Source organism: Ruditapes philippinarum, unplaced genomic scaffold, assembly GCF_026571515.1.
Source record: "Ruditapes philippinarum isolate M1 unplaced genomic scaffold, ASM2657151v2 ctg1328_1_1_1_1, whole genome shotgun sequence".
Taxonomy (NCBI): Eukaryota; Metazoa; Mollusca; class Bivalvia; order Venerida; family Veneridae; genus Ruditapes; species Ruditapes philippinarum.
In genome coordinates, this window is record NW_026856868.1 from 15,171 (window position 1) to 31,211 (window position 16,041).

At 34.2% G+C, this 16,041-nt stretch overlaps 2 protein-coding genes across 2 annotated transcripts; both read left to right on the forward strand.

Moving 5' to 3' along the window:
- The first annotated feature begins 2,226 nt into the window (after nt 1-2,226).
- On the forward strand, nt 2,227-4,317 carry LOC132747965 (uncharacterized). Its single transcript, XM_060737500.1, has 2 exons — nt 2,227-2,490; nt 3,067-4,317. Exons 1-2 carry the CDS (start codon nt 2,242-2,244, stop codon nt 3,190-3,192), a joined length of 375 nt encoding a protein of 124 aa, XP_060593483.1. The 5' UTR covers nt 2,227-2,241; the 3' UTR covers nt 3,193-4,317.
- An 830-nt stretch (nt 4,318-5,147) lies between these two features.
- Nucleotides 5,148-6,626, forward strand: LOC132747966 (putative gamma-glutamylcyclotransferase CG2811). The gene is made up of 2 exons (XM_060737501.1): nt 5,148-5,480; nt 5,838-6,626. The coding sequence occupies exons 1-2, from the start codon at nt 5,298-5,300 to the stop codon at nt 6,150-6,152; spliced, it is 498 nt and encodes a 165-aa protein (XP_060593484.1). The 5' UTR covers nt 5,148-5,297; the 3' UTR covers nt 6,153-6,626.
- The last annotated feature ends 9,415 nt before the right edge of the window (nt 6,627-16,041 follow it).

Below are 16,041 nucleotides of genomic sequence, written 5' to 3' on the forward strand. Positions count from 1 at the left end.
CAAGCACAACAATAATGTCGTGCTGAACGATCTTCAAGGATCGAAAATATAACATCATTGATTAAATGTACGGGGAGACTTTTTACAGCCGCCACACGGCACAAGTAACACAGATGTGATCATAAAATAGCTAAATACAGAATCCCTAAAGAAAGCCCAACACGGCAAAATGAAAATGTTGCAGGCTCGGTTTGATTGAGCCTGTTCATGGACGGTACTGGAAAGTGCAAGTTACCGTCCACGCCCCCTAGCACCGGCTTAAGCAGAATTCAACATTTAAACGTGAAATAGTAAAATTTTGAATTTAGAAACATCCGCAGATGTGTTCATACGGCGGTTATCATGGAACCTTCAATGTGACACTTCCGTGCCATTCCATGAAAAGCGGCGTATGGTCCCCAAGTAATAAAAAGCGTGTGTCCTAAACGAGAAAACAATGGGCGGAACTAAATAAAATGGAATTTTGATAGGGGATCAGAGGTTATGAAGCCTGCGTATCACAGATAAGACGTCAAAAGACAAATTTAAAAAGCAGGCAACATATCCTTAGGGTGATTCAACATTATTCAAGTAGGAATATTGGAACCACCCAACTAGAAAATGCCGAAAAGTTGAAACTAAAAATACCACAAGCACAACAATAATGTCGTGCTGAACGATCTTCAAGGATCGAAAATATAACATCATTGATTAAATGTACGGGGAGACTTTTTACAGCTGCCACACGGAACATATTCAGAATAACATGCTACTGTCTTTTGATATCATTTTATCAGGCGAGGCAGATATGGGCTAGAAAGGGCGAGGCTTGTCGAGCAAAATAATCCGGCAAAATAAAGATAATAGCCTGTTTTGTTATGATTACATGTATCATAGTATGACGTAAACATTGATGATGTCATTTCCAATATAAATTATGACGTCACTTCATTTAGTTGGAGAAAGTGGATCTAAACATATTGGATTATTGCTCTAAAATCAAAATGTTTAGGCAGTTACGGGCTTAATTAATTAAGAAATATAGACATGCTCTGTACCATTCATGCAAGAGAATATTATATCGGTGATATTTTAGATATTCTAAACAGCAGATTATGCTGTGCATAATGTCAGACGTTTTCTAACTACATAATAACATATTTATACATGTAGATCTCATGAAGGAACTTGTTTATTTTAAGATGTTTAACACATTGTGACATATAATGGGAATCAAACAACATTTAATTCTATGCCTTGGTCACCAAGAGTCAAGACCAGCACAAAATTATGATTCCAAGTATATGTTAGTGTTCATCCGTGCTGTTCTACAGAAATTAGAAACTTCGACGGGAGCGATAGCGACAGGAGAATGTTTCTAATTTCTGTAGAACAGCTAAGGATGAACACTAACATATTTAGTGTCAAACTTTATTTGGCCCTTGATTACGTCACTACGCGGTACTATGAAGCACTATGAAAAATAGAAGGTGACTATGAACGGATTTCAATATAGTATCGACTTTTTTTCTTCTATGAAAATTAACGCACAGAATTTTGAAGAAATACAGCGTTTTCATTGGATGACAAATAAAGCTGGACACTAAAATTATATTGATTCCCTAATTGATAATTATTTTGTTCATACTTAGAAAGCTTAATCAAATAATCTTTCCTAATAGTTAAATCTAAAATAACTTTTAAAATGCAACAAAAGCCACCATTTTATTAAAACACTACATAGTTTAATTCTGTAGAGCACTGACAAGTGAAGTTTTGCACCTTTCTGTTAGTCTGTTCATAATTTTGCTTTTCAGGATAACTCTAAAGTGGCAGTGCTGAAGACTTTACAGACAAAGACTAAGCCTTTGATGCAAATAAGTAAGGTAAGGGCGTTAGATATTCAAATATTTTAATGTCCTAAAACTTCTTTTTTATGTGACCAGCTGTGATTCAGTGATTGACATGTCTGTACATCTGTGTGTACATGTATATTTACATCAAAACTTTGTAGGGAGTATACCTTAACATCTTATAATTACTATAATTATCAACATGTCATATTTGGCATGCACACTTGTTTGATACATAATTAATGCGAGTTTTATTTCAAAACAGATTTATGTAGGTAAACTATTCTAACAAAGAATAAATAATTTCCATGGTAGTTGTCACTTGATGATAACGCTTAAAAGATGCTTTTAACATTGAATGATATCTAAGGTTTATACAAATGCTAACAGTTTTTTTTTTTAAAAACTGATGTTTAAAAACTATCAATATTTGTTTCAGCTTGAAGATGATGGGAATTTTGGGAGACTTCTTTCTTCTGCACCAGAGTCGGCACCAAAGTTGGTTGCAATTGAGAAAGATGAACGAATTGTGAACATGGCTATTGTTTGTGATGGTACACACATTCTTCTAGAGACAGCCGATTCAAAAGAGGTCATAGCTGTGTTGATTGGTTTGGTTTACCTTGCAGACCTAGATTATCCAAAGGCATATTCACAGGTTGGTTAAAACAAATTTTCAACACATTTTAATTATTATAACTCACTTCTGTTTTTAATGCTAAATTCTATTGATCAATTATGTAATATTGTAATAATAAGTCACAAAATTTTGGTTGATGCACATGCTCATTGAAAAATGGAGTCACTGGCATCACATTATAAAATGACATTTTGCACTGTTCACACCACTGGTGAAGAGTGCTTCAAACTTCCTTCATAAAATTGCATTGACTTGTCCATGTGTATGTGATTCGTCTATTAGACTTTTATGCTTGTTTTTGTTGATGTCAGTTTCAGTACACCAAGATCTCTTTTGCGAGTTACTTTATTTAAAGGAAAGAATCGAATTGATCTATCTAAAAAAATAAATACCCACACTAACATTGTCCTTTCAGAAAACGAATGCTACCGCGTGTTTTCCAGTTTTATGTGATTTTGTGTTCTAAATCACAATTTCAAAACCTTTTTCCCTAAAATTTGAATCATTACAATGTTTGATGAATAGGGATTTCTGCAACTGCTTAACTTCTTATTCTCATATGCTACTATGAATGAAATATGTATGTATACACAGGTACGTGGGTTCCTTCAGCAAACTGAACTTCAGCAGCAGTTTGATGGGCATAAGAGCTATGGATTTGTTCAATATTTAAAGACAGTGAACACGGAGATGGAGAGGAAAGAAAAGAAGCCAATGTGACTTAAGTGATCCAGCTTTCATAAAAGGAAAAGTTGAACTTTACTTTCATTTGGATAATTATCAGTTTACACTTACTCAGAAGTATGTTTTACTATTCAGCACTGAGATAAGTCAAGTACGCTGTCTTACATACAGCTCTTTTTGGACTTGGGTTAATATTATAGCACTTTGGTTAATATTATAGCAGTGTTGGAAATTTGTGTGCAATTTCAAGTACTTTCATAGTTTATTGTAGGAATGGCAACACATACTGATTTTGGTATTCGAATATTTCTATAGAGCATTCAAATGTTATCCAATATTTGAATATTCGTATAAAAATTGTATGCATCCAAATTTGTACAATGCTCTATGATCAATAAGTTTTCCTGTTGACTTGAGAATTTTTATTCTCTTTTTTTGAGAGTCGTTGATGATGCCTTAATATGTAACTATTCACAATCATCATAAGTATTTTTTAAGAACTGATTTCATAAATTAGATGTGATATTTACCAGCTGAAGGCATTATTGAGGGGTGAACATCTCATCATATTTAATGACTAGTAAATCCATAATTGTTTTATCCTATGTTTTGTTACAAAGATAAATTGTTTCATTAACTGTAGTTTTTTTGGTTTGCAAGTAAATCAAAAGTTACTAAGTACGTACTTTTTTATTATATTTATTTATTTTATGTTTATCACAGACTGTACTTAATGCTTTTATATAAAGCGAATGATTTTAACCAATAGAAATCTGGCTATTTTTAGTACAAATTAATAATTTCATACTTCTTGCAACAGATGTTTGATGATGTCATGATTTTTAGCTTGATTATTTAAAAAAATGGTAAGGCAATAGCTTAGCAGCTGATCCTAGCATTAGTGTTGCATGACACAAAGTTTTTTTAGACAAAGAAAGACAACCACTTCTGATATTTATTTGGAACTTTACACATTTTTTGTATGTAAATATAAGTTCACATAAAAAGACCAATAACTCTGTTCTGCATTTTGACTAAATGATGTTTCTTTTAGAAAATTCTGCATATATATGTTTTTTTGTGTGTGTGAAAGTTGTATCTCCAGTCATAGAATTTTATCCGAAACTTTGTACATGTGTTAGAAACGAAAATATTATTTACCAATACTGCAATACCCATTCAAGGTAATGCATGTGATTGAAATATGCCTCATTTCGGAGTAAATGCATTGAGAATAGTGCAGGCATGATCATGTTGTCGCTCTAACAGCTCATTTCATGCTTGTGTTTAGCAAAGTTGTATTCTTGAATTATGTTAAATTAAAAATGAAATAAACTGTATAATGTTATAATAAATAAATTCCAAAAATACTTCATTAGCATTTTTTGTAGTTACAATATGCTGTACATGTATTTCCTTAGTTGTTTTGATCTTACCTGAACATATACAGTAAACACGTAATGCATTTGAAATTGAAATATGTGACATGTTTATCAGGAACGCTTTGAAAAACAGCACACGTTGGTTCTGAAACATGTTGCAAGTTCCAGTTTGAAACACCAAACGTGTTTACTGTACATGTTCAGGTGTTCCCAAACTGTAACATTACAAGTTTTCTGCTATGAAACATGTCACATGTTTCATTCTTAACGCAGTAGGGCCATATTTCCATATTTTAAACTTTTTTTGTAATGATCGTTGGTTGTATGTGCCATTGATAATGTGTAAAATGCTTCACTTTGATTACTTATTGGTTTAAACTTTCAATTACATTTTCAAAATTTTCAGGAAAAATAAGAACTACATGTATTCTGTTGGATGCGTGCTGCTTGACCTACATGTATAGCCTTTTAAAGATGAAAGGGAAAGAAATCTTGCGGTTATTGCATACATCGTCACACATTATTATCTTTCTTTTTCAAAACCAGCTAGTTTTCCTCTTAATAAGATTATCTATTTTCTGAAATCATAGTGTTGTGTATTTGTTTAAAGCCAAATTATCTTGTTTGCAGTGGCTAATACTGGTACGAGTGACTGGGTTTGTTTACATAGTAAAACGGACCGAGGCGATTTATGTGTGTACACCGGTTTTATATTTGAATATGAATGGATTCAACCTTTAACCCGTGAAACAGTTCAACATGTTTTTGATATTCGTGTATGGGACATTAAAAACCGGTGAACCAAACTATAATCTGATGAAAGATGAAACATCCGGTGTGTGCAGACGACTTGGTACCGCTTACACCAAAGAAAAATACCCGCTGGTTGTAGCATCGAGATATAACATTCCATTGTTACTGTACAAACCAGGAACAGGGCATGTAAGTACATACATCTAGTTTTTAAATTGTGTTTTGTAAAAGTCGCTGCTTTAAAAATATATTGAACAGGTAGATTTGTTGGAAAGAATAAGCTGACGTTTTTTTTTCTTTTTATAATTTATAGTGTAAGCAGATTCTAGATCAATGTTTGTATAAATTGTATAGATCTACATTACAATTTAAATTTTAATTTAATCCATCTAGATCGGGTGCGTATCTTTAATGTGTTTATTTCTGCATTAATGGGCCGTTTTTAAAAAATCTAGTGTTATATATAGTCCCAGATTTCAGAGATGTTATGTTCACCTAATGTAAACTTTGTCAGGTGTTTTGTTTTATCCGTCTTTTTTTTTTCAGAATGTTCAAGGAGAACTTTATGAAGTTGATGATGCCCAATTAAAACGACTTGATCAACTTGAAAATCATCCGAATTTGTATGTCCGAAAAGATGTCATCTTGACAAAGCAAAACGACGATTCAAATTCAGAGGAAGATATCCATGCTCAAGCTTATTTTTTAGTTAATTATAGACCTAGTTTAGTAGATTTACCAATGCTTGACAGTTATAAAGACATGACTGACGGGAAAGTATATGCTAAACACAGCTCTAGAGATATACACATCACTAATTTCTACTACGAAGTGCACACAGACTACGAAAAAGACATATAGGTCTAATTAATTCGCTTTACGTTATCAGAACTTTTGTTTTGAAAGATTCGAAATTGAAAAATCAGTATTCTGTATGTTTATGGTGTTTGATTTTGCCTCGTTTACAAGTTCTTTCAAGAAGCATTTTGTTATGTCACCATGTGTATTAATCAATGTCTGCATGACTTATTTTAAAAAAGTAAAAGTTTATCACGCTGTAGCTATATGAATGAAAATTATTCACAGAGAATCTGGTATATTATTTTGTTACATACACAATTATCATATATATGTCTACAGCATGATAAGAGAATCATTGAAATAAAAAGTTATATAAATAACTAGTGAATTAATGTAATTATAAAACTCCTGTGGTTCATGTAATAGTTCCCGGAAAAGGGGACAATGTATGAAACGGCATTTTTTGTTCCCTGTTCAGTAATATGAGAAAATCGTAGACAAAATATGACTGAATAAATCTGAATATAACTTGTGCATGTATAATAACTTGAATTACTTTATAAACTTTTAGTTGAACTCCGGGTAATAACCAAACGAATATTTCGTCTGCAAGGTGGTAACTAGGTTAGATATCTAGTGCTATACATGTGTAAAACATTCCATATACACTTTGAACATGTCATATCATTATGTACATACATGTATATTTACCTATACGTTGATTCACATTCTACTTTACCTATTTAAATTGTTTTACATTTTACATCGGCTAGTTGAAATTATTGATAAGAGACAGTTGAATGAGACAGTTTGTACATAATTTACATAAATGGTGCATTTTTTTAAAGTTAATACTACGTTATGTATAGATAGATTAATTTCGGTAAAGAATACAATGTATATATATATGGACATTTAAAACAACATATGAATTTAAAACATGCATGAGTATAAATAAGCCATGACATGTATACCAGCACCAAGGATAGCACAAAAAAGAAAGATTCTTATTTCTTATTTCCATTGTGGTCCCCGGTATGATTCGAAATTGCAACGGTGACATTGATTGACAAGTGATCAGAAGACCACTCGGCGATTTAGGTGTCGTATTTCAGGAAAAAATAATTTTGATATGCACTCTGATATCATATTTACATGTATTGTGTATTGAGTGAATGATAAAATCTTGAAAACCTTGATATCAACTAATAATTATAGAGAGGATAAATAATTTGCATAGCTCAATAAATGAAATGAAATAGATACATAATTCAGTAAACTAGCAAATGATACTATCAATTATTAAACATAACAGAGCTTCTATTGAATTCGAACTTTTCTACGTCAAATAAACTTTACATAAACTGAAAACTGTCTTTGAGCGCGCCTGTCAGTTTCAGATATATATAAGAATGGTCAAGTCTATGATTGAGATACAAAATAGACTTGGGATTTATCATTTATAATAATGCTGCATTCCTAGAGATTGACGGTCATTCAGCATGGCAGAAGGATTGATGAAGGCAGTGAGTCGGTCCAAAAATCCTGCAAGTACAATAAAAATAGCTATATTTAATGTCACAGGGCATCGTATTATTATTATTATCATGATTTTTACGAAAATCAAAACATCTATACCGTTCAGGATTCTGGAATGCTTAGTTCCAAGTGCCTACTAACAAATAGTCAATACCCATTGGAAACGTGACTACGATAAAAACGGACACATGAAATGGTTAACTGTACTGCATAAATTGTTTTGTGCATGAGCAGATGAATGGCATTATGTTATTGACGTGTTATTGAAGTTCTTTCTTTCTTTTTTTATTATGTCACATTTTACATTGGCAACATAGAATTAATAAAATAATTTATACCATGAAGTTATAACTCGTTATAGCTGATTAACAATCACGAATTTATTCTATTTGTCATCATTGACATAAACATTGTGAATGGGTTATGCCAAAATTCATATGACACCTATTTTTTTTTTGTTCAAATAATCGGGAAAATGTTAGTGTGTAGAAATTTTTGAACTACCATAAAGTGAAAATATAATAACTCTAACACTAAATTAACCTAGAAGTGAAGGTATCATTGTGTAGAAAATAACATTGTTAGTGTAAGTATATTGGAACCACCCAACTAGAAAGTGCCAAAAATTTGAAACTAAAAATACCACAAGCACAACAATAATGTCGTGCTGAACGATCTTCAAGGATCGAAAATATAACATCATTGATTAAATGTACGGGCCTTATGTAAGTTTGGATCAAAGAGTTAGAGAGATTGAAAAATGCGTTCTTGACACCACAGCAATTATCCGAATGAATGATATTATGTACTTGATACACATTCCAGGAACAGAGAGGGTATGGTAAATGCTGATAGAAAATCAGATCTAACATCCTACATTGGCATAGCAAACTGGATCTTATTTTTAGAAAATTTTGCATTAGGCTTTATTCCTACTTGAATAATGTTGAATCACCCTTAGGATATGTTGCCTGCTTTTTAAATTTGTCTTTTGACGTCTTATCTGTGATACGCAGGCTTCATAACCTCTGATCCCCTTTCAAAATTCCATTTTATTTAGTTCCGCCCATTGTTTTCTCGTTTAGGGCACACGATTTTTATTACTTGGGGACCATACGCTGCTTTTCATGGAATGGCACGGAAGTGCCACATTGAAGGTTCCATGATAACCGCCGTATGAACACATCTGCGGATGTTTCTAAATTCAAAATTTTACTATTTCATGTTTAAATGTTGAATTCTGCTTAAGCCGGTGCTAGGGGGCGTGGACGGTAACTTGCACTTTCCAGTACCGTCCATGAACAGGCTCAATCAAACCGAGCCTGCAACATTTTCAATTTTGCCGTGTTGGGCTTTCTTTAGGGATTCTGTATTTATCTATTTTGGGGGATAATAAAATAGAAGTTAAGGCATTTTAGGCTTCAAATATGGAAATTGTAAATAATTTCGATACAATTGAATCAGATGATTTTGAAGGATTTTGTGACATGTCAAATGGAGAGTTTTCCTGTTTTCCTATTTAAGGAGATTTTGTTTGGTTGTTTGTTTCATTTTACGCCTTTTCCCAACAGTATTTCAGCCATATAGGCGGGTAGTTTCCGTACCATCGTTCCTGGACAGTTGGAGAGTTACACCAGTACTAGAATTCCCTTTCTCGTGCTAAATAAACTACCAAAGCATTTCCCGGGAATCGAACCCACGCCAGAGAGGTAACTGGATTAGAAGTCATCGACTCTAACTCCTCGACCACGGAGGCGGTTTATTGAAGAAGAAAAGCATGAGAAAATAAATAAGATAGAAGATGAAGAACGGTTTGTTTCAGCTTATTTCAGCACTGACGATTATAGTGATAACACAAATATAGCTTTATCAATTCTCCTGCTGACTTGTCTGAAGATGATATACCAGCAACACTTTCAAAACTCTTAAAATTGATACTTGCAGTTTTGATTCAGAGTACAATTCTTCTGGTAGCGAGTATAAATTATCACAAGATGAGATGCAAATGCCAAACAGTAGCTATTCAGATTCATCAGATTCATATTCTTTTATAAGGAAAGAACATAAAGCGCAAATTGAAAACCCAAGAAAGGTGTCTAGCACTAATAACAAGTGTTTTTAAAAATTAAATACAGTTAGCGGAACAGAGCACATTTACTCTACAAAAGGAGATGATGCATGTTGAGACTACACAAATGGTAGAAAATGAAAGTAACATTGTTGAGATTGAACACATAGTTATTGATTCTAAAAACAGAGATTTGGTAATGGAAGAGACAAATGAACCTAATGGACAAGAGTCAGATATAGATAGGGGAACAGCTTTATGTGAAATAATAGAGAAAATAAGAATCCTAGAAAGCCCAACACGGTTAAATTGAAAATGTTGCAGGCTCGGTTTGATTAAGCCTGTTTATGAACGGTACTGTTAAATACAACTTATATTTCCGATCCTTAAAGATCGTTCAGCACGACATAATTGTTGTGCTTGTGGTATTTTTGTTCTTTCTATTCGGCATCTTTCTTGTTGGGTGGTTCCAGTATTCCTAACTTGAATACTGTTGAATCACCCTTAGGATATGTGGCCTGCTTTTTAAATTTATCTTTTGACGTCATATCTATACAGTGATATGCAGGCTTCATAACCTCAGATCCCCTTTCAAAATTCCATTTTATTCAGTTCCGCCCATTGTTTCCTCGTTTCGGGCTACATGCATTTTTTTATTTGGGGATCATATGCCGCTTTTCATGGAATGGCACTAACGTGTCACATTGAAGGTTCCATGGTAACCGCCATATGAACACTTCTGCGGATGTTTCAAAATTCTAAATTTTACAATGTTGAATTCTGCTTAAGCCGGTGCTAGGGGGCGTGGACGGTAGTTTGCACTTGACAGTACCGTCCATGAACAGGCTCAATCAAACCGAGCCTGCAACATTTTCAATTTTGCCGTGTTGGGCTTTCTTTAGGGATTCTGTATTTATCTATTCAATGATCGAAAATATAACATCATTCATCAAATGTACGGGGAGACTTTACAGCCGCCACATGGCACAAATAACACTTATGTGACAATGAAATAGAGAAAAAAAATATGATAAACAAGATCATCAAGGAAAGGCGGCGTTCAATGAACGCAGCCCCCCACCCGACCCAGTGGCAAGGGGCCCAGGAGGACCCCAAACAAAAACAGGGTAGGGCATAAGGAAAAACAGTATCCTTAAAGAAAGCCCAACACGGCAAAAGTGTAAAATATTGCAGGCTCGGTTTGATTGAGCCTGTTCATGGACGGTACTGGAAAGTGCAAGTTACCGTCCACGCCCCGTAGCACCGGCTTAAGCAGAAAATGGTGAAATTTGGAAACATCCGCAGATTTGTTCCAGTGGATGGTTCCAGTATAATTACCCTTAGGATATGTTGCCTGCTTTTTAAATTTGTCTTATGACGGTTTGTCTATGATATGAAGGCTTATCTTCCCCTTTGTCCCTAGTTTTAATTTTTCTTATTTATCCCCCCCCCCTCCCCAGGTCTCGTATCCCCTTCCCCTGTGCCTTTTGACTTTATGGGCCTAGTGTTCAATCATTTATTTGTTTTCTTTTAGTTCCTTGTCAGTTTCTAATTATTTATTCTTAGGTGGTGGTTTGCCTGCCCGTGCTCTGCCTTGTGCCCTTTCCTGTTTTTGTTTGGGGTCCTCCTGGGCTCCTTGCCGCTGGCTCTTGTTGCTGGGCCGGGTGGGAGCTGCGTTCATTGAGCGCCGCCTTTTCTTGGTGATCTTGTTTATCATATGCCATAACCTCAGATTCCCTTTCTAAATTCCATTTACCAGGATCATTTTAACAAAAGGTTGCACATGTTTTACCATTTGCATGTTGCCATTTCAACTCAAATAATTAATTAGTAAAAAGAAACAAAATCGAAATTAAAAAAATCACATTACTGCATCTGGTCAATAAAGGGAAATGTCTGACATAGTCGTCCAACGTTTCACGTATCTTATATGCCGTCTTCCAGTTGACGTTTTACAAGAAAATTGTTCCGCAAGGCGGTTAAATTAATGATTACGTACGGAAGCTTTAAACGGCCGCCTGTTACGAGAAGTTTCTATGGAAGCTTGAATTGACCCCCCGAGATGCCGTGTTCGAGATAATACGCATGTGTGTATCACGCCCGGCAAACTGTCGCTCCACTTCAAAATTGTGGTGTACGGTAAAACGAGCGAACGGCATTTCCGAGATAGAGCTGAAGGCCAATTTAATCGGCTAATTGTATTAAAGTATTGTTTATGTCTATGTCATCTAATTTTTTTAAGTTGTATTTTTTCAAAATTCGATCAATGTAGTTCAGTATAAGATTGTTGAAGGCTTCCATTGATCTAAGCTGTTGCAAAAAGAAAATTTTATTAAGCCCGGGAGAACTTTTCTCCCTGACGAAGCGAAAGATTATTTGTAGAATATTGAACTTCCCAACCATAGAAATGCCATACCCTTCAGATTTCCTGAAAAAGTGTATTAGTAAATTATCAACCCGTAATAAGAACTTGTCCTTCGTGCAAAATAAATTACTCGTGAAGGATTTCTTAAATTTGTAAATCGATATTTTTCGAAAGTAGTGGAGCGAAAGGGCAAGAGATGGAGCAAAAGGTTCGATGTTGAGCGCAAGGCGATATTAATTTGACGTATTAGGAGGAGCGTAGTCTATAATTTTTATGCCACCGCAGCATCTGCGATGCGGTGGCATATAGCGATTCACCTGTGTGTATGTGTGTGTGTGCGTGTGTGTGTGTGTGCGTGCGCGTGTGTTTGTGTGTGTGTGTTATCTAGATTATATAGTGAACTTAAAAAAAAATTTCTTGTGAAAAACCACTAGTCCAATTTCAACCAAACTTGGCAGGATTGTTCCTTGGGTGAAGGGCTTCCAAAGTTGTTCAAAGAATTTCATTCCATGTAGAAATCTGGTTGCCTTGGCAACCAAAAGGAATAATAAGAATAAATTTAAAAAATCTCCTGTGAAGACCCAAAAGGCCTAGAGCTTAGATATTTTGCATAAGGCATTCTCTGGTAGACCTCTAATAAGATTGTTCAAATTATAGCCCTGGGGTCAAAATTGGCCCCGCCCCGGGGGTCATTGATTTTCACTATGTACATATAGTATAAAACTTAAAATACCTTCTTGTAAAAAGCCTAGAGCTTAGATATTTTGCATTAGGCATCATCTGGTAGACCCTTACCAAGATTGTTCAAATTATAGCCCTTGGGTCAAAATCGGCCCCGCCCCGGGGCCATTGATTTTCGTTATATGTACATATAGTAAAAACTTAAACAGCTTCTTGTAAAGAACCAAAAGGCTAAGAGCTTAGATATTTTGCATAAGGCATCGTCTGGTAGACCTCTACCCAGATTGTTCAAATTATAGCCCTGGGGTCAAAATCGGCCCGCCCCAGGGGTCATTGGTTTTCCTTATGTGTATATAGTAAAAATTCTTCTAGCAATTGACAAATGCTAAAGGTTAGATATTTTGCATGAAACATTGTGTTGTAAAACTCTAGCAAGATTGTTCAAATTATAGCCCTGGGGTCAAAATTGTCCCCGCCCTGGGGGTCATTGATTTCAATATATACAAATAGTAAAAAATGAAAAAATCTTACTGTCTGAAGGTACAAGGCTTAGAGCTTTAATATTTGTTAAATAATATCATCTAAAGGTACTCTACCAAAGTTGTTCAAATTGTGCCTCTTGTGTCAAAATTAGCCCCGCCCCTGGGAGCCATAGGTTTATATGTATATAGTTAAAACTTAAAAAATCATCTTCTCTAAATTTACAAAGGATAAAGTTAAGATATTTTGCATGAAACATTGTGTAGTGAACCTCTAGCAAGATTGTTCAAATTATAGCCCTGGGGTCAAAATTGGTTCCGCCCCGGGGGTCATTGATTTTCATTATGTACATATAGTGAAGAAAAAAAATTTTATCTGAAGGTTCAAGGCATAGAGCTTTGATGTTTGATATATAATATCATCTATAGGTCCTCTACCAAAGTTGTTCAAATGTCAAAAAATTGGCCCTGCCCGTGGGTAGTGATTCTCATTATGTACACGTAGTAAAAACAGAAAATAAAACAAATGTTTTCTGAATGGGAGAAAGCTATAGCTTAGATATTTGACTTAATATGTTGTTTGGTGGACCTGTATCAAGATTGTTAATAAACCCTTGGGTCAAAATTATGCCTTGCCCAAGGGGACAGTGACCTACTTTCTTGTCCTTTGATGTACAGCAATGATATTTTGACCATGTGCACAGTTTTAGTTGTAAAATTGAACTTTGACCTAGATTTTGATAATGTGACCTACTTTCTTGTCCTTTGATGTACAGCTATAAAATTTGAACCATGCGGTGGCATAGCATTTTTCTCAAATGCAATCTTGTTTGATATTACATTGAATACATTAAAACAATAAATCAACTACCGATGGTTGTTCGTGCGGATTACGGCACAGAAAATTCTGTCATTCGAGATCTTCAAATGGTTTTAAGATATAATCATGGCGATTGAATGTCTGGAAGAAAAAGCTTCTTATATGGGCGATCAACTTCAAACCAGGGTATTGAAAGATTTTGGGGTGTATTGAAAGAGAATTTTACAACCTTTTGGAAAAACTTTTTTAACTGGCTACTTGCATGATGGTGACCACGTTCATATTGAATGTGTCAGGTTTTGCTTTCTTTCTTGAATCCAGCAAAATCTTGATAAAGTAGCTGAAATGTGGAATCACCACCGAAATTCGAAACAAGTTGAATTGAAACCCAAACAGGTTTTTCCCCGATATAGTACTATCACCACAAGTTTTGATGGTGGAAAACAGTGCCTGTTCTTGTAACTCAACGTATAAAATGCCCTTTCCAAAGATAAACTTCAATACCCAAAGTTGACTGTAGGAATTTTTGTACGGGGTCCTAGAAAAAAGTAACTGTCGGGAAAAGGGTAATTTCAAACAAGCAAAAATTGAAATTGCTACTTTTTCTGTTTAAGGAACAAACGGAATACTTTGACAATTTTAAAAAAAATTTGTTTAATAATTTATAATTGAAATACTTTTAAAACCATTTTTATGTTTTTAATTTCATAATGCAATAAAGTGGGGGAAATTTAAAAACATTCATTTTTTACAAATCAATTTTTTTTCTTTATTTTATTGAAAAAAAAAATGCTTCGAAATAAAACTTTGCGATTTTCCGTGTTATATGTATGTTGTTCCATTTTCTAGTCATATAGATAAACTGGTATAAAATCTTTGTAGAACCAACTTGTTATTAATTCATTCAAATGGTCCGTGCATTTCCTAATATCTGCTGCCAACAAAAGGCAAACAACGGTTTCCTCTGATTGAGAGTTCAATATTCAATTCATGAAGTTGAAATCGTGAATAATTAGTTAATCTTAAATCATGAAGTTCAAAAATGAATGTTAAATCGTGAATTTATAAAGTTGAAATCGTAAAATCGTGAATTTCTTATGTTAAAAAACATATGAGTTCACGATGTTTAAAACTTTGAATTCACGAATATGACGATTGGGAATTCACGAAGTTAAAAAATTCCCCACCGGCCTTTCCGTACAGTACCAATCTCATTCATAATATCTTTTAAAGTTGTCACTGAGATTCATTTAAGGGAACAATAATTAATAAGTATGGCTAAACAAAAATCCTGTTTAGTAGATGAACCCGATTTTACATTTTTTTAATTGATTAATATAAACAAGTGGTATTAATTTTAGGGGAGGGTGGGTAAGAATTTCCCCGGGCACAAAAGTTTTTAAAAGTGTTGATAATTAAACTTAAAAAAAATTTACAAGACCCCGGGTTTTAAAAGAAAAATTGTTGCTTTTTTTTGGGGGGTACATTGGGAAAAGAAAAAGCTTAAAAGTTCCGTGATCCGTGGATTTTTTTAAAAGAATATTGGGATATCAGGGCTTTCCCTGAACTTGCTTTAAAATTTCTGTCAACCCGCGAAAGAATGGCCCGCGCATGTGAAAGAAATTTTCCGGGTTTTATAATTAAAAAACCGGGTAAGGAAATTAAAATGGGAAATTTTAAAATGATCGGTTTTGTCTTTTAAATGATTTAGAGATGACTTACTACCAAGACTATCAGGTAGAATGAGGTTATCAATATATAAAACGTTTTAACTCAGCCATGATTTTAAAGAAGCAGGGCTCAAGATATTTTTTGTCATGAAAATTTTGAAAATGTATCTAAAAAGTAAACATTGTGAAGCGAACAAGTATTTTAATTTGCACATTGCAAACAGAACTTACAATCCCGTCAAATGCAAAGAAGGGTGTAAAATATACAAAAATAGCCCTTACTCCATTGCTAACGCAGTAGAAATAAAGTGAAAAGTGCACATGACA

Excerpts from the sequence above, each read along its gene's own strand:
- LOC132747965 (XM_060737500.1), top strand. The coding sequence starts at position 2,242 with ATGTTTAAAAACTATCAATATTTGTTTCAGCTTGAAGATGATGGGAAT. Across the intron at positions 2,491-3,066 it reads ATCCAAAGGCATATTCACAG|GTACGTGGGTTCCTTCAGCA; the intron begins GTTGGTTAAAAC and ends ATGTATACACAG.
- LOC132747966 (XM_060737501.1), top strand. The coding sequence starts at position 5,298 with ATGTTTTTGATATTCGTGTATGGGACATTAAAAACCGGTGAACCAAAC. Across the intron at positions 5,481-5,837 it reads ACAAACCAGGAACAGGGCAT|AATGTTCAAGGAGAACTTTA; the intron begins GTAAGTACATAC and ends TTTTTTTTTCAG.